Source organism: Leopardus geoffroyi, chromosome B4 (genome assembly GCF_018350155.1).
Source record: "Leopardus geoffroyi isolate Oge1 chromosome B4, O.geoffroyi_Oge1_pat1.0, whole genome shotgun sequence".
NCBI classification, from domain to species: Eukaryota; Metazoa; Chordata; class Mammalia; order Carnivora; family Felidae; genus Leopardus; species Leopardus geoffroyi.
This window is the reverse complement of record NC_059341.1, coordinates 135,332,306-135,356,628: the sequence shown is the minus strand read 5'-3', so window position 1 is coordinate 135,356,628 and position 24,323 is coordinate 135,332,306. Positions and strand designations below refer to the sequence as shown.

General features: G+C 54.5%; 1 protein-coding gene across 3 annotated transcripts; it reads right to left on the bottom strand.

Moving 5' to 3' along the window:
* Window positions 1-80: 80 nt before the first annotated feature.
* CSDC2 (cold shock domain containing C2) lies at window positions 81-13,224 on the bottom strand. 3 transcript variants are annotated; one of them, XM_045464300.1, is made up of 6 exons: window positions 13,050-13,224; window positions 9,602-9,747; window positions 4,425-4,723; window positions 4,118-4,155; window positions 2,654-2,776; window positions 81-2,066 (listed from the first exon to the last, which is right to left on the bottom strand). In XM_045464300.1, exons 2-6 carry the CDS (start codon window positions 9,662-9,664, stop codon window positions 2,026-2,028), a joined length of 564 nt encoding a protein of 187 aa, XP_045320256.1. In that variant the 5' UTR covers window positions 9,665-9,747; window positions 13,050-13,224; the 3' UTR covers window positions 81-2,025. The 3 variants fall into 3 exon arrangements, with proteins under 3 accessions (XP_045320256.1, XP_045320257.1, XP_045320259.1); XM_045464301.1 differs by lacking the exons at window positions 4,118-4,155; window positions 9,602-9,747 and having other exon boundaries at window positions 13,050-13,221; XM_045464303.1 differs by lacking the exons at window positions 4,118-4,155; window positions 9,602-9,747; window positions 13,050-13,224 and adding an exon at window positions 7,171-7,290.
* Window positions 13,225-24,323: the final 11,099 nt, after the last annotated feature.

Here is a 24,323-nt window from a genome sequence, read left to right as displayed (position 1 = left end):
CCTGAACAAGGGTTGGTTTGGGGTACCCTCCCCAGGCTCCTCCCCAGGGACCCAGACAGACAGGCAGCTCTGGGCCAGGCTGAGTCACAGTTGAGGGTTTATTGCCAGTGTTAGGAGGTGGGGGAGGGGGAGTCCGGGAGGCTGTGGGTCTCAGGGGGATCTCTGACTTGACGATGCAGGGCTGTGGGTCTGGAGGAGCCCTCCTGCCCCTCTGCCCTTCCCTCCCCGCCAGGCAGCCCTGGGCTGATGTCACCACATCCTGTCTCCCAGCAAGTGCCTTAAGGGAGGGGTGGGGAGGGCACCAATAAACCTTCCACCAAGGAAGCCAGGAAGTCCTTATTCCTCCAGGGCAAGCCCTAGGCCTTGCCGGAGTAGCTGCAGCTCAGAGTGGGGTGTCAGGCTGGGCCATTCTCAGTTTGCAGGGGCCATCCAGCATATCTCAGCAGTTCTGGCCCCCTAGCCTTGCAGGGACTGAGAACAGGGGAGGGGGAGTCTACCCCAGCTGATCTCTACCTTGGGGCCTCAGGGCTCCCACAGGGCTGGGGATCCTTCTAAACAGATACCCCCTCATTCTGGGCATTTGAGCCCATTTTATTCACAGACCCAGTCTCCTAAGGGTCACTGTCCCTGGCAAGACTTCCTTGACCCCCATTTCTTTTCCCATCAAATGGTGTGTTTTATGGAAAGGAGGGTGGGGGTGGGGGTGGTGGTAGGATGGAGGCAAAGCTGCTCCGTCCTGGCCTCCCAGGCCAGACCAGCCCCCCACCCAAGAGTGAACACACACACACACACACACACACACACACACACACACACCCCTTAAGGGACTCGAGAGATCGGGATCACACCTCAGCCACTGGCCTGTTGGGGCACAGTAGCCACCTATTATCGCTGCAGGAAGAGGCCAGCAAGGGGTTGCAGGGCTGGTGGTGTCACAGGCTGAGGGCCATCCTGTAGGTGCCCATGCCTGGCCCTGCCTGAGGGGACATGCGTCTGCATCGCTGGGTCCTCAGCAGCCAGTGGATCTGAGCATGGGCAGAGTATCAGTAGAGCCTGTGGGTCAGGGCAACGGGGATGGCTCCATCCAAACTGGGGGCGATGCGCCCCCATCCCTCCCCAGATCTGCGTCTCAGAGGGCGGAGGCAGCATGGCCCAGCGCAGTCCCGGGGAGGGGACATGGCCTTACCCGAGTTCATAGAGCTGTTATCAGGCTGGGGAGGAGGGACTGTGGCCGGCAAAACCAGGACCCCAAAAACTACATTCCACGCTCAGCTCCTTCTTGCCTACTTCTCCAGTATGCCAAGAGGAGAGAGCAGGTGGAAGGAAGGCTGGGCCGTGGTGGTGAGGAGGGCTCTGTCTGCCTCCAACGTTTGCCCTCTTGCCCTGCCAGAGGCTGGGAGGCTCCCCCAGAGCTCTCGCTGGCCTGGCTTCTGAGGGAAGGGGTACAGGCCACAGTGGGAGACCCCAGCCCAGGGTGGGTGGTTTAAGTACAAGCAGAGTCTGGTCCCGGGGCCAGGCCTGGGGCTGAGGCAAGGGGAACAAGCTGGTACGGTGGGCCCACTGGTGCCCCCGCCTCCCAGGCCTGACGCAGGCCTTCAGAGGCTCAGTGGACAGAAGGGCGAGGGCGTCCTGTGCGGATGTGGCAGGGAGGGGGAGGAGAGAGCGGACAAACAGAAGGCAGGTCTGGTGGCCTCCCCTTCGGTCCAGCTCACACAACAGTCACTGGTCACGGGGGTGGATGGAGGCACACGCTCACGGCCACAAGCACAGACAGACTGACGTGTACAGTGAGGCCGCCCAGGGAACTGGGTCAGCTGGCGCAGCGGGGCCCGGAGCCCGAGGCTGCCCATCTACCCAGTGTGGCTCCCCACCCGCCCAGCAGCTGACCCGTGAGCCCCCCAGCCTAGGAGCCCACGACCTGGCCAGACCACGTCTCGTGGGGAGTGTGTGGGGCCAATTGTGTGAGCACCACCTCCACAGCCTGGAACTTCTGATTCTTGGGTGGGATGGGGCACATCTTGTAGGTCACTTCGTCGCCTTCCACTGGCACGTACTCTCCCTCGATGCTGGTGGGCAGGAGAGGAGCGTCAGCTCAGCAGTGGGTCCCCTTCCCAGACGGGCTGGGGGCAGCCTCCCCTCCCTTCCCAGAGTTTGAGCTCTCGGATCGGAATCCATATAGTGGGAACCCTAAGCAGTCCCTCCCCTGCTGTTTGAGGATTGAGATGTGAAAGGCACAGGAGGTCCGGAGGCCTGGAGAAGCTCAGTGTCCTCTCCAGGTTCTGCCGGGCATCAGGGCCGGGGGCCGGGCCAGACCGCCTTTCCTATGTCTGCCCTTCAGGCTGAAAAACCCAGGGGCCAGCCCAGCCCTCTCAGTTTTCAAGATGCTGAAACAGGATCCCAGGGCTCAGCCAGTGGTTGGGGGGGGGGGGGGGGGTGGTGGTGAGGGTCCTTGCTCCAGCCTAGCCCTCCTCCTCCTCCTTCTCCTCCTCCTCCTCCTCCTCCCATGCACCTGCAGCCCCTGCTGCAGGAGAAAGATGCCAGGAACCCAGATGTCAGCCAGCCAGGGGAGAAGCCTGGGGAGGCATTTCTTGAGGCACTGCCAGGAACCTGCAGCAGGGACCCAGCCAAGAATAGGGACACCAAAGGGACTCACTCAGATACGTGCACAAAGATGTCCTCGGATCCATTCTCGGGTGTGATGAAGCCATGGCCCTGTGAGCGTGAGAACTGCTTACAGACACCCTTGAACACTGGGCCAGCCGAGGCACGGGCTGTCCTGAGGATAGACCAGGGGGATTAGAGCTACGGTCGGGGGACTCCGCCCCCACCCCCGGATGCCCACAGCCCTCCCAGGCCCTGCCTGCAGAGCCCGTCTCAGGGCTGTGGAAAAGCCTCCCCAGGTCAGAAGCTGCGCAGTTATGCTAGCTCAGCCCTCTCGTGGTCCCATTGGACAGTAAGGAGACTGAGGCCCAGAGAGGGGAACTGGCTTTCCCAGGGTGCACAGCAAGAGGGTCTCCTGACTCCCAGGGAGTGCTCCCCCACACCCCCCCCCCCCCCACTCTCTACACAGCACCCTTGCCTCCTGAGATTGGGCTTACATAGGCTCCTGTTGTAAGATTTATTTTTATTTTTATTTTTTTAAGTTTATTTATTTTGAGAGAGAGAGAGAACTTGCATGCACATGCACCATCAGCAGGGGAGAGGCAGAGAGAGAGGAGAATCCCAAGCAGTCTCCAAGTTATCAGCTCAGAGCCCAGTGCAGGGCTCGAACTCACAAACCATGAGATCATGAGCTGAGCCAGAGTCAAGAGTTGGACGCTTAACCGATTGAGCCACCCAGGCACCCCCTGTCGTAAGACTTCTGAGTGAAGAATATCTAGCCTAAACTTGAATGCCTCCTGAGACGGGGAGCTCACTACTTTTTGAGGCAGCTCTATCCTATTCACGTACTTGTCACTCATCCATTCATCATTTATTAAGCATCTGCTCTGTGCCTGGCCTTGGGTTGGACATAGGGGACAATTAGTGCCTGCCATCAAAAACCTCTCCTTTAGGGACACCTGGCTGGCTCAATCAGTGAAGCATGCTACTCTTGATCTTGGGATCATGAGTTCAAGCCCCATGTTGGGCACAGAGCTTATTAGAAAAAACAAAACAAACAGACAAACAAACAAAAAACCCAGAGGCGGCTGGGTGGCTCAGTTGCTTGGGCATCTGACTTGATTTCGGCTCAGGTCGTGATCTCATGGTTTGTGGGTTTGAGCCCTGTGTCTGGCTCTGTGCTGATGGTGCAGAGCCTGCTTGGGATTCTCTCTCTCTGCCCCTTCCCTGCTCACTCGCTCTCTCTCAAAAATGAAACGAAACGAAATGAAATATAAAATACTCTCTTCTTTGGCCAAGGCAAGTCAGTTTCCTTTGCAATTTCCACAAGCCCCCTCCCCCCCTGTGATCCCATCCAGTGATCTACCCCAGAGGCTTAAGGCTGGTCTCTGTCTAGACTGCCCACCCCTCACCAAAGGTCAATCTCCTGCTTCCATTTCTGTCCAGGTTGATGCACGTATGTGGAACACCCAACTTCCTTCACCTAATACATCTTCCAAACCCACTAGGACCTCACCTTCCCTGATGTCTGAAGCTGGGTCCTCTCCCCCTACCCTGCAGGGTGGAGGTGAATGGTAGATAAATTACTTCTGGATTATAGGCAGTTAATGGGCAAAGACTGTCTTAATCACCACTGGATCCCCTGGTCAGGTGCTCAATAAATCTTAGTGGAGTGAATGAATGAATGAACACAGTAGTTACTGGAAGGTTCATACACAGCTCCCCTGGACTTGAGTGAGGACAACAGGGGTCGGAAAAGAATGGGGCTGGGGACTCGTCCTGGGGAAAGATCACTGGAGCCTGGGCGAGGGGCAGGTACTCACGCTGAGTATGTCCTGGTCCGTTTGGTGGGCAGAGGACTGGGCAGGTCCCGAGATGAGACACCTCCCCGCTCCCAGACCCTGCTGCCCTCCCGGTGGAAAGGGAAGGTGGGCCAGACAGGAGACTTGGGAGAGTGGAGTGGGGGCACTACTGGGGGTGACGTGGGCTCTGAAGTCATGGCGGATCCAGCAAGAGAGCCTGGTGGGCTCCCGGGCTCAGGGGCCGGTGAAGAACTTGGGCGTCCTTGCGGGCAGGGCCCGGCCTGGCCCTGCTCGGCAGCCGCACCAGCCACAGGCTCCGTCTGGAATGGGGAGAGAGAGGTACAGGTGAGTGTGGTCCAGGATGAGCAGATTCTAGACACCGGGCACAAGTCTGGAGCTCTGGGCCTGCTTGTGAATCCTCACACAGTGACTTCAGGACCCTGACTTAGGGTCCTCACCAGGAAGACAAAACAGTCATCTAACCTCGCTATGAGCTGAATTGTTTCCCCTAAAATTCATATGCTGAAGTCCTAACCCCCAAAGTGATGGTATTTGGAGATGGGGCCTTTGGGAGGTAATGAGGTATCGGTGAGGTCACAAGGGCGGGGCCCTGTGATGGGATTAATGCCCTTGGAAGAAGAGACTCAGAAAGCTTGCTTCCTCTTTGCCAGGTGACGAACACTGCCGGAAGGGGGAGGTCTACAAAACAGGAAAACGGCTCGCACCAGAAGGAGACCGTGCTGTGCCCTGATCTTGGGCTTCCAGCTCCAGAACTGTGAGGAGTAAATGTCTGCTGTTTAAGCCCCCAGGCTGTGGTTTTTGGTCACGATGGATGGTGCAAGCTAAGACTAACCTCAAAGTCCTTCCAGCTCGAAGCTTAATTCTCTCACTCTAGGGGTCCGGGAGGTGGGATGGGTAAGGTGACCAGTGATGGTCTGGAACATAGTTTCGCACAAGCGTCAGCAGCTTCAAATCCACAGACCTGGGTTTGAATCTCAGCTTTGTCGCTATAACTTCGTGACTCCAACAGTTCCATCATGGTGGGTGGGAACGCAGGCTCTGACCCAGATGGGCTTGAATCCCTCCTCCTATACCTAACTGGCTGTGCAGACTTTGTCAACACTCTTAACCTTTGACTCAGTTTCCTGCTCTGTAAAATGGGGATAGTGCTGGTTCTTACTTCATGGAGAAGGTTGCCGTGTAGATTTCATGACTCTCCACCTGCTTTGAACACCATGAGCTAGTGGTAAGCTCTTGGGAATGCTGGTGATTTTTCCTTAGCCCCACTTTCCTCTGCTCCAAATGATGTTGAAGATACTCACCATGCAAGGTTGCTGCGAAGTCCACGATTTAGTGTGTGTGACAGCGTCTGGCATCTCAGAGATGCCCAATAAATTGCTGTCATCAGTGCTGATCAGTAGAAATTCCCTCATCACCTGCTCAGTGCCTGGATGGCCTTGAAAGAATGCATCCTCTATTTTCCTCCATTGGGAAAGAGAACACATTCCCTCTCCCCAGGGGTTGGGAAGTCTTAGGCCCCAAGAGACACTGCTGTGGAACCCTGGGGAGGATAGCTCAGTGGACTGAACCAGGCTGTTGGCCGAGCCTACGGCAGGCGGCCTGGGGGCCTGGGGCCAGGCAGGACACCCAGACCAGGAGAGCACGAGCACCCCAGCCCCGCCGTGTACTAGCTGCTGACCTCGGGTAGCACTTCCACTGGCCTCAGTTAACTCATCTGTATAATGGATCTGATAAACACCACCACACTCCCTCACAGGCTATGGCCAGGCGTAGCTAAGCCTGGGGATATAAAGAAGTGCTCATAATCCACAGTCATGTAGGAGGGAGGATGGCCAGGTTCTCTACTTCCTCACCCCTGTTCTTCACTACCTCACCCCCTCACCCAAAGGCCCTGGTGCCAGAGGTAAATCCCTGAGCCTCAAGCCTATTTCTGGCCTCCATCTTGCGCCCCACCCCAGCCTAGAATTTCCAGGGAAGAGTTTAAGGCTCCTTAGGAGTCCAGAGTCCAAGGAGCCCCAAAACACGGCATGGCAGGGCTCTGGGAGGACTGAGGACTCACATCACCCAACAGCGGGGCAGGTCTCCTGGCCGCCGTTCAAGGTCACACAGCAAGCGGGATTTTTCTGGGTCAGGATGATGAGCTGTCTCTGCCGTCCCTAGGGGTGGAGATGCTCCTCCTGCCCAGCAGCCCCCATCCCCCTCCGGCCAGGAGAGCTGCAGGGGAGCGGCCACTGCCTCTCAGGCCCCTCATACCTCCTCACAACCGCTCAAGCTGAGGTGGGCTTTTTCTTCCTGAGCCTGCTCCAGGAGGCAGGGCCAGGTGTGGCATTTTTATTCCCATTTTTAATTTTTTTAAATGTATTTGTTTTTGAGAGAGAGACAGAGCATGAGCCGGAGAGGAGCAGGGAGAGAGAGGGAGACACAGAATCTGAAGCAGGCTGCAGGCTCCCAGCTGTCAGCACAGAGCCTGTCGCGGGGCTCAAACCCACGAACTGTAAGAGATCACAACCTGAGCCAAAGTCAGACGCCCAACCGACTGCACCACCCAGGTGCCCCTTATTCCATTTTTAGAAGAAAAGCAATCACGCAGAAACTTATACAGGAACATTCACAGCAGCACTTTTTATAATAGGCCCAAAGTGGAAACAACCCAAAAGTCCATCAACAGATGTATGGAGAAACACGACGTAGTATAGCCACAGATTGGAATATTACTCAGCCGTGAAAAGGAATGAAATGCCAATACCCGCTCCAACACGGACGAGACTGGAAACCATTACGCTATGTGGAAGAAGCCAGTCACAAAAGGCCACATTGCGTGATTCCATCCACATGAAATGTCCAGAACTGACAGATCCACAGAGACAGAGAGCACATTAGTGGTTGCCAGGCCTGGGGGGGAAGGGATAAAGGGGAGTAAATTCTTTTTTTTTTTCATGTTTATCTATTTTGAGAGAGAGCACTTGCGTGCGTGCGTGTGTGTGTGTGTGAGCGAGGGAGGGGCACAGAGAGAGAGAGAGAGAGAATCCTAAGCAGGTTTCATCCTGTGAGCCTGGAGCCTGACTCGGGGCTTGATCTCATGAACCCATGGGATCATGACCTGAGCTGAAATCCAGAGTCAGACATTTAACCGACTGAGTCACCCCGGTGCCCCAAGGGGGAGTAAGTTTTAATGGGTGCCAAGTTTCTTTCTAGGGTGATGAAAATGTCCTCAAACCCACTGTGGCATTGTTGCACAACTCTGAGTATACTAAAAACCACTGACTTGTCTACCTTAAACAGTTGAATTATATGGTATGTGAATTATATTGCAATTAAGCTGTTATCAAAAAGGAAAGCAGGCAGCAAATCTACCCAAGATGCCACCGCCGGGAAAGCAGGAGGCATCGGGCCCTACAGCTCACTCCGGGGTGCCTCCCTCCCCCGCGATGTGGGCACGGAGGGCAGGTGGACAGAAGTTCTGCTTCCTTCTCTCCAGGACGCAGGGCGGGCCTGCCCACTGCACAGTTTTCCCAGGGCTGGTATTGTGCTTGGCGGTGACAGCCGGTGCTGGGAGGTCTTGGGGGGGAGGGGCACAGGCAGCCCACAGTGGTTTCCAGGGAGACACAGCTGAGCTGGGCCCTGCTCCCGCCAGCCAGCCAGGCCTCCTAACCCAAAGCCTCTTTCAGGGAAGGGGGAAAGATGCATTGATTACCCAGGGTTCGGGTTGACAGCAGCCCCCCTTCCTGGCCCTCCCCAGAATGGGTTCCCCATAATGGACCAGGCAGCAGGAGAGAAGTGGTTGGAATAAGAGCAATGACAGGTGCTCCTGCCCTCCAGCCCTGTAGGCCTGGCAGGGACTGCTCCCTGCCCCTTGAACCCCATCCCACCCCAGCAGCTCTCTAGAAGAAGCCCACAGTTTGCCTTAGAGCAGCAGTTAGGGCTGGGGGGGTGGTGACCGGGCAGCCTCCACAGTGCAGAGAGCACTGCTCTGCGGTCTCCCCTCACCTCCTTCCTCTTCTGGAAAACGGGGAGTACAAGAAGGCCTCCTCCAGAGGACACCGTGAGGCTGAGATGGGATGGGATGCGGGAAGAACTGGGTAGGTGCCGGGTAAGAGCTCGCTCCTCCCGGACAGGGGTGTTCAATTGGGCTTAGGACGAAGGAGGAGTGGGTAGAAGGAGAGACCCAGCTGAGCTGAGCCAAGCCCACCCTCACTCTCCTCTTCCCCGCTTCCCCAGAGAATTGCCCACCCACCAGGTCCCTGCCTTGCTTCTCCTTTTTCTTAAATTCCTGCAGCTGCCCGTTAAGGCGGCTGCGATCACTACTACGTTTTGCAGATGAAGAAACTGAGGCTCAGAGAGACTAAGTCACCCACTCAAGGCCACACAGCAATTAATGTCTGAGCCAGGACTTGAACCAAGGTAGTCTGGCTCTGGAGCCCTGCAGTGGGAAGTCAGGAATCCTGGGTTCAGGCCCTGCCTTGCTACTGAGGGGCCGTGCGACCTTGGACAGCCTTCCCCTCTCTGGGCCAGACCAGGGAGAAGGAAAGAAGGGGATGCCTCCAGTGCGGACCCTCCAGTGCAGTGCCTCCAGAAGAGAGGAGGCAGAAAGGGGCAGGCAAAGGCCCAGCTTTTATCGTCTGAGTGCTGCACACCATGCGAAAGTCTTTGAGGAGGCTGCTTTCCATTTCAAAATCTCCCAGTTGCCCTGAAAGGTTGGAATTACAATTGTTTCTATTTTACAGATGAGGAAACTGAGGCTTAGAGAGGCTCTAAGTGACTTGCCCAAGGTCACACAGCAGGGAAGTGACAGAGCCCAGGTTGGTCTGAAGGCGAACAGTGCTCTTCCTGTGAGGTTAAATTCTGTTCCTGGTTCAGCCAAAACGCGGCTGGAGTTTTACCAGAAGGACTTTCCCTGAGAAACTAAAGGGGAAGATAAACTCCTCCAAAAGCAAAGAAACAGATGTGTTTGTAGAACATTCGTTTCGGTTCAGACAGAGTTAAAGCCCAGCCCCCAAGGGACTCGGTATGTCTGGGAGCATCTCTTATGGAAACAATGCCCTTCACGATGAGCCGATGGACATTCAGAGGGCAGGTCGGGACCCGGACGGCCTGGGTTGGAACCCAGGGTCTGCAGTGACCCTCTCTCTCTCCGAGCCTCAGTTTCCTCCTCTGCCAGATGGGGCTAATAGCAGCACCTGTCTCGCTGGTGGGAGGAGCTGAGGAGCTGCTGTGTCAACGGTCCACCTGTGAGAGGGCATCTCCCTGTGCGCGCGTTTTGGCTCTGATCCTCCCGGCCAAGCTTGTCTTCATTTCCCTGCATGAAGGCCAAACCCCAGCAATTCTGCAGACAGAAGGACCAGGGGAGGTAAAAGCCAAACATCAGGGCTGTTCAGAGGTAACCTGAGGTGAGGCCCTGATACGGTGTCATGGGGCCGTGGGGCTGTGGGTAGTGACTCAGCCCTGTCAGCAGGTGACTGCCGTCCTGGTGCTGGGGCTCCTCCAAGTCTCAGGTACCCCAAAAAGAAGGGGGCAGGAAATGGCTACCAGAGTCCTCTCTTGACCATGAGAATCCCTCTTGTTCCGGGCAGATTAGGAAAAGCAAACTAGCTCAACCACCCAGTGCTTTGTGATCTGGAGCAAGCACTTAACCCTCTCTGGGCCTCGTTTTTCCCCTCAGCTACTCAAATCATCACTGGTGCAGATGACTACTGAAGGTCAGTCCAGCTGTCCTCTGAGATTGTCAAAAACCCACGTATAACCGAAAGGAAACTGAATGCCAGGCATCGGAACAACAGACACGAGAGGAGAGGGCCCCCAGTCCAGTGGGAGGAACAGATTGACCAGAACACAGCGTGGGAAGTCCTAACATGACAAGAGGCGTGGCCACCATGTACTGATTGTTAGCCGCGTGCCAGCGGTGTGCCAAGTCCTTGGCCCCATTTCCTCAGGTAGACCCCACGACCCCCTGCCACGTGATAATTACATTATCCCCATTCTTTAGAAGAGTAAACAGGCCCAGAGAGGGGAAGTGCAGGGTCACACAGCAGGTCAGGAGCTGTGCTTCTGCACCTGGAGAGGTTGGGGGGCGCGTTATAGAAAGACCTCTGGGAGGTGGGGGGAGCTCCCTGACATTTCCTGCCCTCCCCTGGAGAAGGAAAAGCAGGGGCGCGAAAGAATTGGGGAGACAGGGCTTGGGGTTCTATTTCTGGCTTTGTGCTGACTCAGACCATGACCTTGGGTGAATCACTTGCCAACTCTGGCAAGCTTAAAAACAACTCCCCCGACAGAAGTGTCCCAGCCCCAAGTCCCTGGTATGGAGGAGCAGCCAGGGGGAGGAAAGGGTACAGTGGCTAAAAAGGGGAAGGACAGAGAACACAGGACGGTGATGGGAAGCCTTTCTGAACGTTGGGGTCTTGTCCATGGTGGGCCCAGGAGGGTGAGGAAACGGCTTCAGGACCAAGAGCCAGAAGCCAGCACTTCCCCGGCCACCCCCTCCCCCCAGCCACCAGACATTCCTTAAAATACATCAGTGCCAAAGCTGCTCCAGCAGCTGGAGGTGACCTAATTAAACCTCATTCTTTCCCCTCCTACAGTGTGTGTGTAAGGGGGTGAGGGGCTGCCCCAGCCAATACTCGAGCTTCATCGAGGCCTTTTGAACTCTCCTTGTCACGTGCCCCTGCGTCCCTGGGGGGCTGTTCTGATGAAGGCCTTTGGGCTTCCTTGGCATCAGTGGGGGTGAGGATGCCAAGATGGACGGCGCAAGAGCCGTGCTCACATCCCAGCTCTGCCGGGCTGTGTGACCCTGAGCGAGTCACTTCCCCACTCTGAACCCCCCTAGACAGAGGAAGGGGTTGGTCAAAGTCACACTGGTAGCTGAATTCAAATCAGCGTGACCCCAAAGCCCAGAGCTTTCCAACGTGCCATGCCCCCACCCCCGTGACCACAATTCCACCGGCTTTGGAGCGGGGGGAAAAGCGCCCCTGCTGCTTTCTGCTCCCTACCCTGCTGCACCACACGGACGAAGGTCTGAACTGTCCCAAGCCCCCTTCCCACCAGGCTCTGGGACTTGGCAGTGCTGGCGGTGACCCGTAGACGGGACCAGCTCAGCCAAGTCCTGAGCGCCCTCTGCTGGTGCCAATCTAGGGGACCTGCCTCCAGACCAGCCTGTGGGTGTCCCCTTTCCACGGGCTGGCTGTATAAGACCCCCCTGTTCCTCCCTCCTGAGCCCCTCCACGGCCAGTGGGCATCCGTGAACATAGCCAGGCCTGGGAGGGGACTCTGTGGCCCAAACTGTCCTTCGGCCTTTCCCAGGCCCTCGTGCAACCAGTTCCTGCTTAGACCTTCTATTTTTTTTGGAGTAGGGGGCAGACACATCCAGAGGGGTGGGGGCAGATACAGGAAACAGATGTTAGAAAGGACTTCAAGGAAATGGTGGGGGTAGGCGGAGGGAGTCTGGGTGAAGGAAACATCCAGAATTTGGAGGGCCCAGAGGCCTCTGGGATGGAGTCTGTTTGGGGGAGCCGGCTCCCCATCCTCCGGGGGGCTGGAGACTGCCCCATCCCATCGAGAGGCCTCTGCTGGAGCACATCCAGGTGGGCATGGTGCCAGGCTCTCAGAGAGGTTGCCCACCCCTCACCCCCCACCCGGGCACGCTTTCCTCCTCCCCTCCCCCAGCCCCAGCCGCTGCAGCAGTTCACACTGTATTTATTATTGTTCTCTCGCTCAGCGTCCCCCTCCTCTCTCCCTGGGAAGAGCCTGCAGGCTGGCAGCTTGGCAGGAACCTGCTGTCTCCCTTGCGGGTGCGAGCATCACCCCTTATCTCTGCCTGGACTCCCTGTGCCGGGGCAGAGGGCAGGCCACTCAGGGACTGGGCGTCCCACAGTGGGGGGGGGGGGGCTGGAGGGGAGGGGGCCAGCCCCTGGCTTATCATCCTAGCTCTCCAGGGACTGCACCCTGGCAAGAGTGGAGGTCAAAGCCAGACCTGCAAGCAGGGGAGAGGAGTGGCCTCAGGAGAGGAGAGGAGAGCTCTGGGTGGGGGTGGCTCTGAGGTGATAATAATTACATGGAGCCACCTCTCCAAGCCAATTAACACAATTATCCCCATCGCGTCTGGGAAGAAATAGAGTCAGGACAAGACAGCTGCTCCAGGTCCAACTGTCTGCCTGCCCTAGATGGTCCCTCCCAAGCCCCAGCCCCAAATTCCAGGGAGAAAGACCCATATGCTCCCTGCTGCATTCTCATTTTGGCAGGAGCACGATTATTTCCCCGGTCAGGGCTCTTCCCCTGGTTCTCAGACAGGAGGCTGCGGCTTGGCAGGTGTCTGCTGTTTCTCTGCCTCTTGAGCCAGACACAAGTCCCAGACACACACACACACAGACACACACTCTCTCACAGGGAACCACACAGCCTCAGCTTCCCTTGGGGGCCAAGAGGAGGGAGGGAGGCAGGGGAGGAGGGAGGACAGGGTGGGCTCATCTACACATCCTCCTACGTCCCCGTCCCCGGAGTAAACTGGACTGGGCTGGGCCAGTCTCAGGGGAGGTAGCCACCTTCCCCGGCCCGCCACCTCGTGCCTCCCTGCTTCGCCCTGCCAAAGCCAGTTTCTGGAGCTGGTGTGCCCTCCTCCCCCAACCAGCCCCTTACCTCTCCCTGGCAGATGAGGTCCAGGCACTGCCTCCTGCCGCCGCCTTCAGCACTCTGCCTCTCTCAGGGCGCTTGGAGCTGGCCAGCAGGGGAGGGTCTGAAAGATGTGTTGTGTGTACGCCTGTGTGTGTGTGTGTGTGTGTGTGTGTGAGAGAGAGAGAGAGAGAGAGAGAGAGAATGCAGCACCTCAAGCCCCTCACTCACTCACTCACACACGCCCTCCTCCTGACGTCAGGAAGAGCGAGAGGGAGGGACTGGGTTGGGAGTTTGTACTCCCTGCTTAAAGGGACATGGGGCCCTGTTGCCTCTGGGCCAGACACCGCCTCCTGAGTCAGGCTCAGGCTGGGCAAGAGAGTTAGCTGCGTCTCTCAGGGCCCTAAAGCTTCTTTTTTTGGAAAGTGGCTTTTATTGCCAGGCCAGGGTATAATTTGCCCTGCCAGGTGGGAGTAGCTGCTGAGGAATGCAGGGGGAGAGTAGCTGGGGCAGCCTGCATTCCTGGCAATTAGAGAGCTAGTGGGTGGGAGTGCGTGTGTGTGTGTGTGTGTGTGTGTGTGTGTGTGTGTGTGTGCGCGTGCACGCTGGGGGCTGTGGCGTGGGGGGTGAGGCTGGGAGAACTGAGGTCGCAGCAGAGAGGAGCTCTCTCTGAGGATGCTCCAGACAAGAGTGCAACAAACCAGGTTTCCAGGGTCTCTCAGACCTTCCTCTACCCTCTGGTTCCTCACAGTGTCCCCTGTCCTCCATTAACACTGATACTGTGCTCAGATCTGTCCTTCACTTGGCAGAAATCTTTGTGAATAAGGTACATGAACATTGGCAAGTCACAGAACTCATCTGTTTCTCTGGCCCCCAGTAGAAGACATTTGAATTGAATTGAATTGAATTGAATTGAATTGAATTGAATTGAAGAAGACCCTAAGGGAAGAGTACGCTTGCTACAGGCACACACACACACACACACACACACACACACACACACTCCAGGCTGTACTGCTCCCCCTCCCTTCCCAGGCTCCCCCTCCCTTCCCAGGGCCCAAGTTTTAACTTCAGAGAGGCCCTGGGTGTGAATCTCCACTCCAGCACCTCAGGCTGTGTGAGCTTAGGAAAAACGTACTGATTCTGATCCTCTGCAGCCTTTCCGTAAAGTAGAGAAGAGAGGCCCTTTCCGAGAGGGTGGTGGTGCCAGTGCAGTACGTAGATAAGCCCCAGGCCCCACTGAAGAGGCTTCCACAAAGGGGTTTCTCTTCCTTCCCATCCTCTTTCCTCAGCCTTGGCTTAGAAGGAAGGAAGACTTTCCTGTATACATCCTTAGTCCTCCCGAGGCAGGCTGGCACTTTCAAAAGAAGTCTTATTGGGGCGCCTGGACATCCAACTTCGGCTCAGGTCATGATCTCGTGGTCCGTGAGTTGGAGCCCCGTGTCAGGCTCTGTACTGACAGCTCAGAACCTGGAGCCTGCTTGGGATTCTGTCTCCTTCTCCTTCTGCCCCTCCCCTGCTCACGCTCTGTCTCTGTCTCTCTTTCTGTCTCTGTCTCTCTCTCTCTAAAAAGTAAATAAAGGTTAAAAAAATTTTTTTCAAAAGCAGTCTTATTAAAATTAAAAAGAGGAGGGTGTTAAAAGAAAACAATCCATAAAAATACAAATAATAACAACAGCTTGTAAGACCCACTGAGGGCCGTGTGCCAGGCAACATGCTTTGCTACCATTCAAGGCTCACGAAAAGCCAGCCATTTATTATCATCATCCCTGTCTTGCTGGCAAGGACGTGAGGCTCAGACAGGACGGAATGGACTGTGTTCATTACCTGGTTAGAAGGATATTTGAATCCAGCGCTGTCCAAGGCCACCACACATCCCCACCCTTCCAGAATCAGGCTCAGACAGTCTAGGTTTCTGATTCAGCTGAGAGACGGTGATACATGTTGTGCATCGTTACCTGAGGCCTGGGGTTCTGTTTCTATTCCACCACTAGGCTGGGGACCTTTCCGCTCAAACCTTTCTCTGCTTTCCTTGGTTTCCTCTCTTCCAAAGACCATAGTAGTTTCCAAAGTACACGCACGGGCATCAGCTCACCTGCTGCTCACAGCAGCTCTGAGGTTTACTTGGATGAGGAAGCAGGCCGGGAGAGTTGGGGACTTCACTGAGTCACCGGCTGAGAAGCAGCAGAGTGACAGAACAGGGGCCTGAGCCCCAGGCTCTGGGCCCATGGTTCTCATGCCCCAAGAGAAGGGCTGGGGCCAGGGTGGATGCCTGTGATCTCCCCTGCCCACCACCCACCGTCCCTTCTGGAAGGAACAGCCTCCCTGCTTTCCAGTGGAGAATCCCCTCTCTGCTCTTCTGAGCCACAGGACCCCTGGCCCTGGCTGGCCCATCCGAACCAGAGTCAGGACTTGAGCTGGAAATTCAAGGACCAGGTCGGCTCTTCTCCCCATGACTCCTGAGTTGGCAGAGCTTTGGCCTTGGGCTGTTGGTGGCCTATGGATTACAAGGCAGTGGGCCAACGGAGGGGAGTGGCCAGAGAGGACTTCTCTGAGGCAATGATATTTCCAGCGGAGCTCCAAGGGACAAGTAGGAGCCAGGCTCGCCCGAATCTAGAGAGAAGACACTGTGGGAAGAGGGAATGGTTGGTCAGAAGGTCCCCAGGTGGGTGTGAGCGTTGGTGCGTCCGAGGAACAGGAAGGAGGCTGGTGCGGCCAGAGGGGGTGAGGGAAGCAGGAGGTACGGTCTGACGCTGGAGGCCGGGAGTCGGGGCCCGGAAGGCCACTCGTGAGAGGCCAAGGCCTGGTCATTGTGGACGAGGCCAAGGCCAGGGCCACGGGCCTGAGCCTGACCCTCACTTCTTATCTAGCCTTTCCCGGAGGCCCCTCCCTGCCGGCTGACGAACACGTGCAGGGCTGGCTGCCAGGCAGCCGTGAATGAAGGAGGCTGGGCCGAGGCTTGAAGTAGTGTTATGATTATTCTCGACAACGAGGAGAGGGCACAGCTGTTCATTCAGGAAATGAGCAGCCCGTGGCACCACCCACCCACCCACCAGCAGCTGAGCAACAAAGAGATTGTCTGCTGGAAACCAGGGGCTCTGCCGGGGAGGCTATTTTTGTGAAAAGCTGAGAATTCAAAAGCTCATCTCCTCGAAAGCCTTCCTCACCTCAGAGAAGCTGAAACAAGTGGGTAGGAGCAGAGTAGCCCCGAGTCCTACTGACTCCATCCAACTCATAATTCCCACCCTGTTACCTGCAATCAGCTCACCAACGGGGGCCAGTCCTGGGCCTGCCTGGCCTTGAATCCACATACCGCTTTAAGATACGCTAAGATGTTGGTGCCACTAGATGGATGTGGAAACTCAGGCACAGAGAGGTTAAGGAACTTGCCTAGCATCACACAGCTGGTAATGGGGCTGGGATTAAAACTCAGGAGTTCTCAGGGCGCCTGGGTGGCTCAGTCGGTTGAGCGTCCGACTTCAGCTCAGGTCATGATCTTGTGAGTTCGAGCCCTGCGTCGGGCTCTGTGCTGACAGCTCAGAGCCTGGAGCCTATTTCAGATTCTGTGTCTCCCTCTCTCTCTGTCCCAACCCACTCGCATTCTGTCTCTGTCTTTCTCAAAAATAAATAAACATTAAAAAAAAATTTAAAAAAAACACCTCAGGAGTTCTGGCTTCATTATACTTTTTTTTTTTTTTTTAAGTATATTTATTTATTTTGAGAGAGAGGTAGGGACAGAAAGAATGGAAGAGAGAGAATCCCATGCAGGCTCCACACTGTCGGTGCAGAGCCCGACGTGGGGCTCGAACCCACGAAACCATGAGAACATGACCTGAGCCGAAATCAAGAGTTGGATGCTTAGCCCACTGAGCCACTCAGGCACCGCATCGCACTCTCATTCTTTCTGCGACACCGCACTGCCTTTGAAATATCTTTTCGGTTCCCTAGATGCCCATCTCCTCGGCCACGGGACTCCTCTCCAGTCTGTTCTGGCGATTTTGCCCCGGGGGGTTCAGAGTGGTTCTCCGTCCTCTCTTCCTGTCCCCCAGCCATCTTCTCCAATCTGACTATTGCTCTTTTGCCAGAGACCTTTCTCTGCAGCTCCGACCACGTCATTTTTCATTTATTCAAACATTTGACGAATATTTGTTGACTACTCACTCTGTGCCAGATGGTCTAGGCTGGAATACAGCAGTGAATGAAACAGATACACCTTGAGTTTGTAAGTCCCATGTCTTATCTAGGAAGAGACATAGTACTGGGTATGCAAACAAATAAATGTATAGTCACAGATTATAAAGACAACAAACGAGCAGGGTGGGGAGAAGGAGACTGGCAGGACTGAGTCCACCTGCTGAGATAGAGACTGAGAAAGGCCACTTTGAGAAGGGGCCCTTGTTAGCTGATCCCAAAGGGTGTGAAGGAGTCAGCCTTGTAAAACACAGGGGAAGAGTGTTTCCTAATGAGGGAACAGCATAGGTGAACTCCCAGAGGCAGGGAAGAACTCTACATGTTCAAGGACCTTAAGGTCACTGATGTGGCTGGATCAGGAAGTCAGAGGAGGGCAGGGGCCACATTGCATAGGGTTTGGGGGGCCTGGCAAGAGGCCTGCTCCTCATCTGAAATGAGATGGGAAGCCACGACATGCTCCTGCCTCCAAACAGTGTCCCTGGCAGCCTCATAGCCTCTTCCAGGGTCTGGAATGATCGATGCAGGCAAGAGACTGAGGAAAATGGAGGGGTCATCCGGCCCTGGGCTCCAGGGCTGGAGATTACCCTATGGGCTGCGGGTGAGGGTCTCCTTGTGATGTAGCTGCTTAGATCCCCTCAAGTCATTGGGAAGAGCTGTCTGTGATGGGGAGCAGGGGTCCCTGCCAAGAGCCGGCCTCCTCTGCACCTTGCTCTGAGCCCCTGGGGTTGGAGCAGCCAGGCTGACCCCCAGCTAACCCAGGGCTGAGATGAGCTGTGAGCCAGGCCTCCTTTGCCCATCTGTACACACACACACACACACACCCTTGAACACCCTGAGCCACGGGCCTCCAGCCTTCTTAACCTTTAGGCTCACCTCCATCCACACCTTCTGAGTGAGGCAGGCCCTGACTGCCCTGGGAGACCAGCATGCAAGTCACTGGCTGTCACATTATTCATGTGACACCTTTCTCCATAGCAATGCCTGGAATGATCCTCCACGTCTGTTTCCTGTTTCCCACTGGGGCCCCTCTCTGGAGCACAAGCTCCAGGGCCTCATGGACAGTGGCCCCAACAAATACCAATTGACTTTGTGCACTTCGCTTTTGGCTCAAGCCAGAACAGAGAGCAATATCCAGGGAGGCTTTGTTCTGTTCCCGCTGGTGCTTCGGTTGTGCTTTTGGCCTCCACGGAAGGACATTTTAGAAGTGCCCAATGGGGGGCGCCTGTGTGGTTGGTTAAGCGTCTGACTGTTGGTTTTGGCTCAGGTCATGATCTCATGGTTCACTTCATGGGATTGAGCTCCACGTCCTTGGGCTCTGTGTTGACTCTGCTTAGGATTCTCTCCCTCTGTCTCTGCCCCTCCCCTGTGTGTGTGCTCTCTCTCTCTCAAAAATAAATAACTATTAAAAAAACAAACAAACAGGGGTGCCTGGGTGGCTCAGTTGGTTGGACGTCTGACTTTGGCTCAGGTCATGATCTCAGCCTGTGAGTTCGAGCCCCATGCCGGACTCTGTGCTGACAGCTCGGAGCCTGGAGCCTGCTTGGGATTCTGTCTCTCCTCTCTCTGCCCCTTCCCTGCTCATGCTCTGTCTCTCTCTGTCTCTCAAAAATAAATAAACATTAAATTAAAAAAAAAAGTGCACAAATGATGGGGTGCCTGGCTGGCTTAGTTGGTAGAGCATCTGATCCTTTTTTTTTTTTCTACTTTTTTTTTTTTTTTGAAATATTTATTTTTGAGAGAGAGACAGAGTGTGAGTGGGGGAGGGGCAGTGAGCTAGGGAGACACAGAATCCAAAGCAGCTCCAGGCTCTGAGCTGTCTGCATAGAACCCGATGCGGGGCTAGAACACAAACCGTGAGATCATGACCTGAGCGCAAGCCAGTCACTTAACTGACTGAGCCACCCAGGCTTCCCGAGCATCTGATTCTTGATCTCTGGGTCATGAGTTTAAGCCCCACATTGGGTGCAGAGTTTACATAAAAAAAAAAAAAAAAAAAAAAAAAAAAAATTAAAAAAAAAAAAGTTCTCAAATGAGAATCGTTCCTGGGCCTGTTCAGACAGACTGTCACGGGCCTTGTCCTGTTCCTCAGAGCTTACATTCCTAAGAACCTGGAGAGAGCCCTGTGGGGCTCAGAATCAAGACAATCTGGGCCTCGTTGGCACCTGGTCAGTTTCCACATTGTAATTGAAAATGTTTTTCTCTTGGCTGTGGCTGCTAGAAAGCTGGGAGTCAAATCCCATCAGCAACCTTCCAGACCACAGTGGTCCCAGGGCTGATCTTTTCTTTCCTTCTTTCTCTCATTCAATTACCTGACAAATATTTGTCCTGAACTTCTTGTGTGCCTTTCTAGGTAGTGGGGAGTCAACAGTGAACAAAACAGACAAAATGCCTGCTTTCGTGGGCTTTACAGTCAAGAAGAGGGAGAGGGGTCACCAAACAACCTAACAAACCGGGTCCTGTGCTGGGGAAAACTAGCAAGTGGGAATGTGGGGCGGGGGTTGGGTGGTTTGCAATTTAAAATGAGGGGCTTGGTTGGGGGAGGGGAAGTCAGGAAAAGCCTCACTGAGGCTTTAAAACAAGGGTGTCATTAAAGCGAGGGTCTGGAGGAGATGAGGAATGAAGGCGGGAGGAGGAGAATGTTCTGGGGAGACAGAAGGGCACCAGCAGGGGCCCTGAGTGGGGAGTGTGCCTGGGGTTTCAGAAACAGCCACAGGGCACAGCAGTGGGGCAGGCGGTCACAGGGGTGAGGGGCAGAGGACCCTAAGGGCTGTGAAGGACGTCCTGAGGCCTGGCTTTTCTGCTGGATGAGAGCGAGCGCTTGCAGGGTCTGGAGGGGAGGGTTGAGATTTCTGACAGGCATTTTACCAGCGTCTCTCTGGCTTCTGTGTTGAGCAGGGACCGTGGGGGATGAGGCCAGGAGGAGGCAACCAGAATGGAGGCTGCAGCAAAGGCCCAGGTAAGGGGTGAGGAGTGAGGGTGGCTGGGACCCAAGAGTTGCAGGAGAGGTGAAGGGGAGGGCAGGGTTCTGGATACACTGGAGGGAGAAACAACAGGATTTGTTCAAAGACGTGGAGGGGAGGGCGTGAGAGACCACGAAGAGGCAGTTCCTGGGCTTTGGCCTGAGCAACTGAAGAACGGAGAAGTCATTTTCCAAGATGGGAAGACAGTGGCGGGAGCAGGTTGGCCGCAGAGGCACGACCAGGAGTTCTACTCTGGCCCACACTAAGCTTGAGTTGCTGAACAGAGATGTGGAGCGGGCAGGGGGATGCTTGGGGACAGGGCCACGAGGAAGCCTCAGTGGAGAGGTGCTGGTCACAGCCCTGAGGCCACGAGATCCCCTGGCGCTCTAGATGGTAAAAGTGAGCCCAGGGGCCACCAACATGTAGAGGTGGGGGAGGTCCCGGGTGAGTGTGGACCCCTAGAAGCCACGTGGAAGGCATGTGCAAAGATCAAAGCAGGGTCAGCTCGGGACAAACGCCGTCTCTGAGGACTGACAATCACCGCTGCCGTGGAGGCCATTGGTGACCCCGAGAACACAGTATGAGCTGTGTGGTGGGGCCCAAAACCTGACTGGAACAGGTTGAGGGGAGGACAAGAAGAGGGGATTTGGAGACCACGGCACCTTCGAGCAGTTTTGCCAGTAAAAGGAGCAGAAAACAGGGCACTAGCTGGAGGGCCAAGAGAGGGTTTCTTTTTAAGACATAAAAGACCTTAGGGTACCTGAGCTAAGCATCTGACTTCCGCTCAGGTCACGACCTCGCAGTTCATGAGTTCAAGCCCCGCATCGGGCTCTGTGCTGACAGCTCAGAGCCTGGAGCCTGCTTTGGATTCTGTGTCTCCCTCTCTCTCTGCCCTTCCCCCACTCACGTTCTCTCTCTCTCTCTCTCTCTCTCTCTCTCTCTCTCAAAATAATAAATAAACATTTAAATTTTTTTCTTTAATGTTAATTTTTTTGAGAGAGAGAGAGAGAGACAGAGTGTGAGCAGGGAAGGGGCAGAGAGAGAGACACACACAGAATCCGAAGCAGGCCCCAGGGTCTGAGCTGTCAGCGCAGAGCCTGATGCAGGACTCAAACTCACGAACTGTGAGATCATGACCCGAGCTGAAGTTGGACGCTTAACCGACTGAGCCACCCAGGCGCCCCTGTGAGATTTTAAGTAATCCCTATACCCAGCGTGGGGCTCAAATTTACAACCCTGAGACTAAGAGTCCCACGCTCCACCGACTGAGCCAGCCAGGAGCTACCCTCATCCTTCTTTTAATGGCTTCATATTCTTCCATTCTATGATACACCGTATATATTTTTTATCCAGTCCTCCACTGACAGACAACCACCCGAGATCGGGTCTATTATTATCCCCACTTTCCAGAGAGGCAGCTGAGCCCTGAGAGGTCCATGGGCTCCACCGTGGGTGCTCAGCTAGCGTGCTGTGGCGTGAGAACTCCATGCCCTTAACCACTCACTAGACTCTCCTCCTCCTCCTGGATTAGCTTCCAACCCTATTTCTCCCTCACTCCGACACCTTTAGCAATTATTTCGCTATCCTTTTGTTCATCCAAATAACACATACTTACAAGCCCTGACCACGTGCCAGACACAGGGCTGGGCCCAGAGGATGTGGAGGGACATGACAGAGAAGTCCTCTGCCGGCAAGGAGCTTACTAAGTCTTTGTGCGCTTTTGTAAGCCGCCTCAAATCTTCCACGGAACAACGCAGAGAATTAATAAAGGAGCCTGGTCCCTGTTTTTCCTAATGAGGAAACCAAACGTGCCAACAAATCACTGTTGCAGTCCTGTGAGCTGAATACCGTAACAGCCTGGGAACCCAAAACACTGAACTCTGCAATGCTGGCCCCATCCCCTCAGCCTGGCTCTCCTCCAGTTTCCCATCTCAGTGAAAGGCCCACCACCCAGCTAGTGCGAAAACCCTCCTGCTTTGGCCCTTCCCACTTCCGTCCCTAGGTCACCCACTCTATCGCCGCCGCGACCACCGCCTGAAGACATCTGGACTCTGCCCAACTGTTCTCTCCATGGCTACCAGCCTTACTCGGTTCTTCTCTTAGAGGAGCTACCCAGTAACTTCCTCCCCGGTCTTCTTGTTTCCACCGCAGCCCCTTCCCATCCACTGTCCTTCCAGCCAATGTATCACTGTGTCATTTCCCTGTTCTAACCATCTAAGTCTTCCCTTTGCTGTCCTTGGGCTAATAATGTCCTGTTGGCACAGGCCAGTAGTTTAGATCATGGGCTCTGGAGCCTGAATCCCAGCTCTGCCACTTAATACCTGTGTGACCTTGAACGACCTACTTAACCTCTCTCTGCCTTAGAGGAGGCAAAATAATACGATAAATGAGAATGATAAATGATAATGAGATAAATCAGATAATAATAACCCCTACTTTATATAGCTGTTGTAAGGATTAAAAGTTAATGAATATTATAATGATAAGGCACTTGTGATCTGGACCCTGCTGAGCTCTCCAATCTCACTGGTTCTTATCTCCCTATAAACCAGTTAAAATACTTCTGATTCCCAGAGAGCATCAAATTCTCTCTCTCTCTTCCCTGCAATCCCTCTGAGCTGAAGCTGGACTTGGGGCCCAATTCTTCCCCACTGGATCTCCAAAGCTGGGCACACAGTATGTTAAGTGAATGAATGAATGAAATAGGCATTGCGTTTGGGTTCTGATGGATGAGTAGGAGTTTTCCAGGTAAAGAAGTGTTTGAGGCAGGACTGTAAAAGAACTTGCTCCATCCCAGTGCTTGGAGAACAGAAGGGAGGTGAGACTGGAAAGAAAGGCTGGGTTCAGTCCAGACCTTTCTGCGTGGGCAGAGAAGGGAAGGCTTTCGTGACAGTGTGGAGGTCACTTGCAGGAAAGACTGAGGCCGGGAACTGGGGTATGTGGCTAAGCTCCAGGGGAGTAAAGGAAGGGCCTGAACCAGAGCAGTAGCAGTGGGAATGGAATGAAGAGGGAGGTTTGAGAGATTGAGAAAAAGACTTAATATCATCTCCTGAATGCTTTTCCTGAATGCCTCTTAGAAATGATATTAGGGGATTGTGGGAATAAAGAGCTGAAGTAGCATTTCCCCGCTGTCTTCAAGTAGCTCAAATCTTAGGAGAGGCAGACAGACCTAAAAATAAAAATATGGATGCAGAGAAGGCCAAATTAAGTATCACAGCCTCATATCTCTACACGTGTAAAATCAGCAAATTGAAGCACCATACATTTCTGAGTGCCTGTCATTTACCCCGAGGCTTTTTTTAAGTTCTCAAATTTTTATTTGGTTTAAACACACTACAGTACATTTCCACAGTCCACCAACTTTGAGAGGCAGTGTGGAGGTTTAGATGGGCCCTCTTCAACCACTTAACAGCCCATGATCTTGGCCAAGCTGCTGAACTGTCTCAGCCCAAGTTACCTATCACATGAAGGTGAGGGAGGATAGCACCCTTGGCAGCCAAGAGAACAAAAGGGGGCTGGAGGTGTGGGTGGTGGTTAAGATTCTGCAGAGTCTTGTGAGGTACTATAAAGCTTTTGGACTTTTTTTTTTTTTTTTTAATTTTATTAAGTAATCTCTATACCCAAGGTGGGGCTTGAACTCACGATCTAGAGTTCAAGAGCCCAATGCTCCACCCACTGAGCCAGCCAGACGCCTCAAGGTTTTGGACTTTATTAATTAGTTCAGTCGGAAGCTACTGAGGTTGTTTTTTGGCCCCAATCTATTATCACTTTTCAGTTGAGATGTAATCTGCCTACAATTACATGCAAAGATCTTAACTGTTGAGTTCAATGAGTTTTGACAATTGTATACACCTGTGTAACCCACCCCTTAGAAGATACGGAACATTTCTATCACCCCAGAAAGGTCCTGCCTGCCCCTTTCCAGTTAATTCTCCTGCCTCCAGGGTACTGAAGGGTCTAAGCATATCGTGCTGCCTCTTGAGAGGACCCCTCTGGCTGCAGCGGCGGCTCAGAGCTAGGCCTGAGACCAGCAAGGAGAGTACTACACAGGCCAGGTGAGAGAAGGCTGAAGCGCAACGAGGTTGCCTAGCAACCAGCAAACGCGGTCGGAGCCTTGACTGCTCCTCCCTGGCAGAAGGGGAGGCCCCGC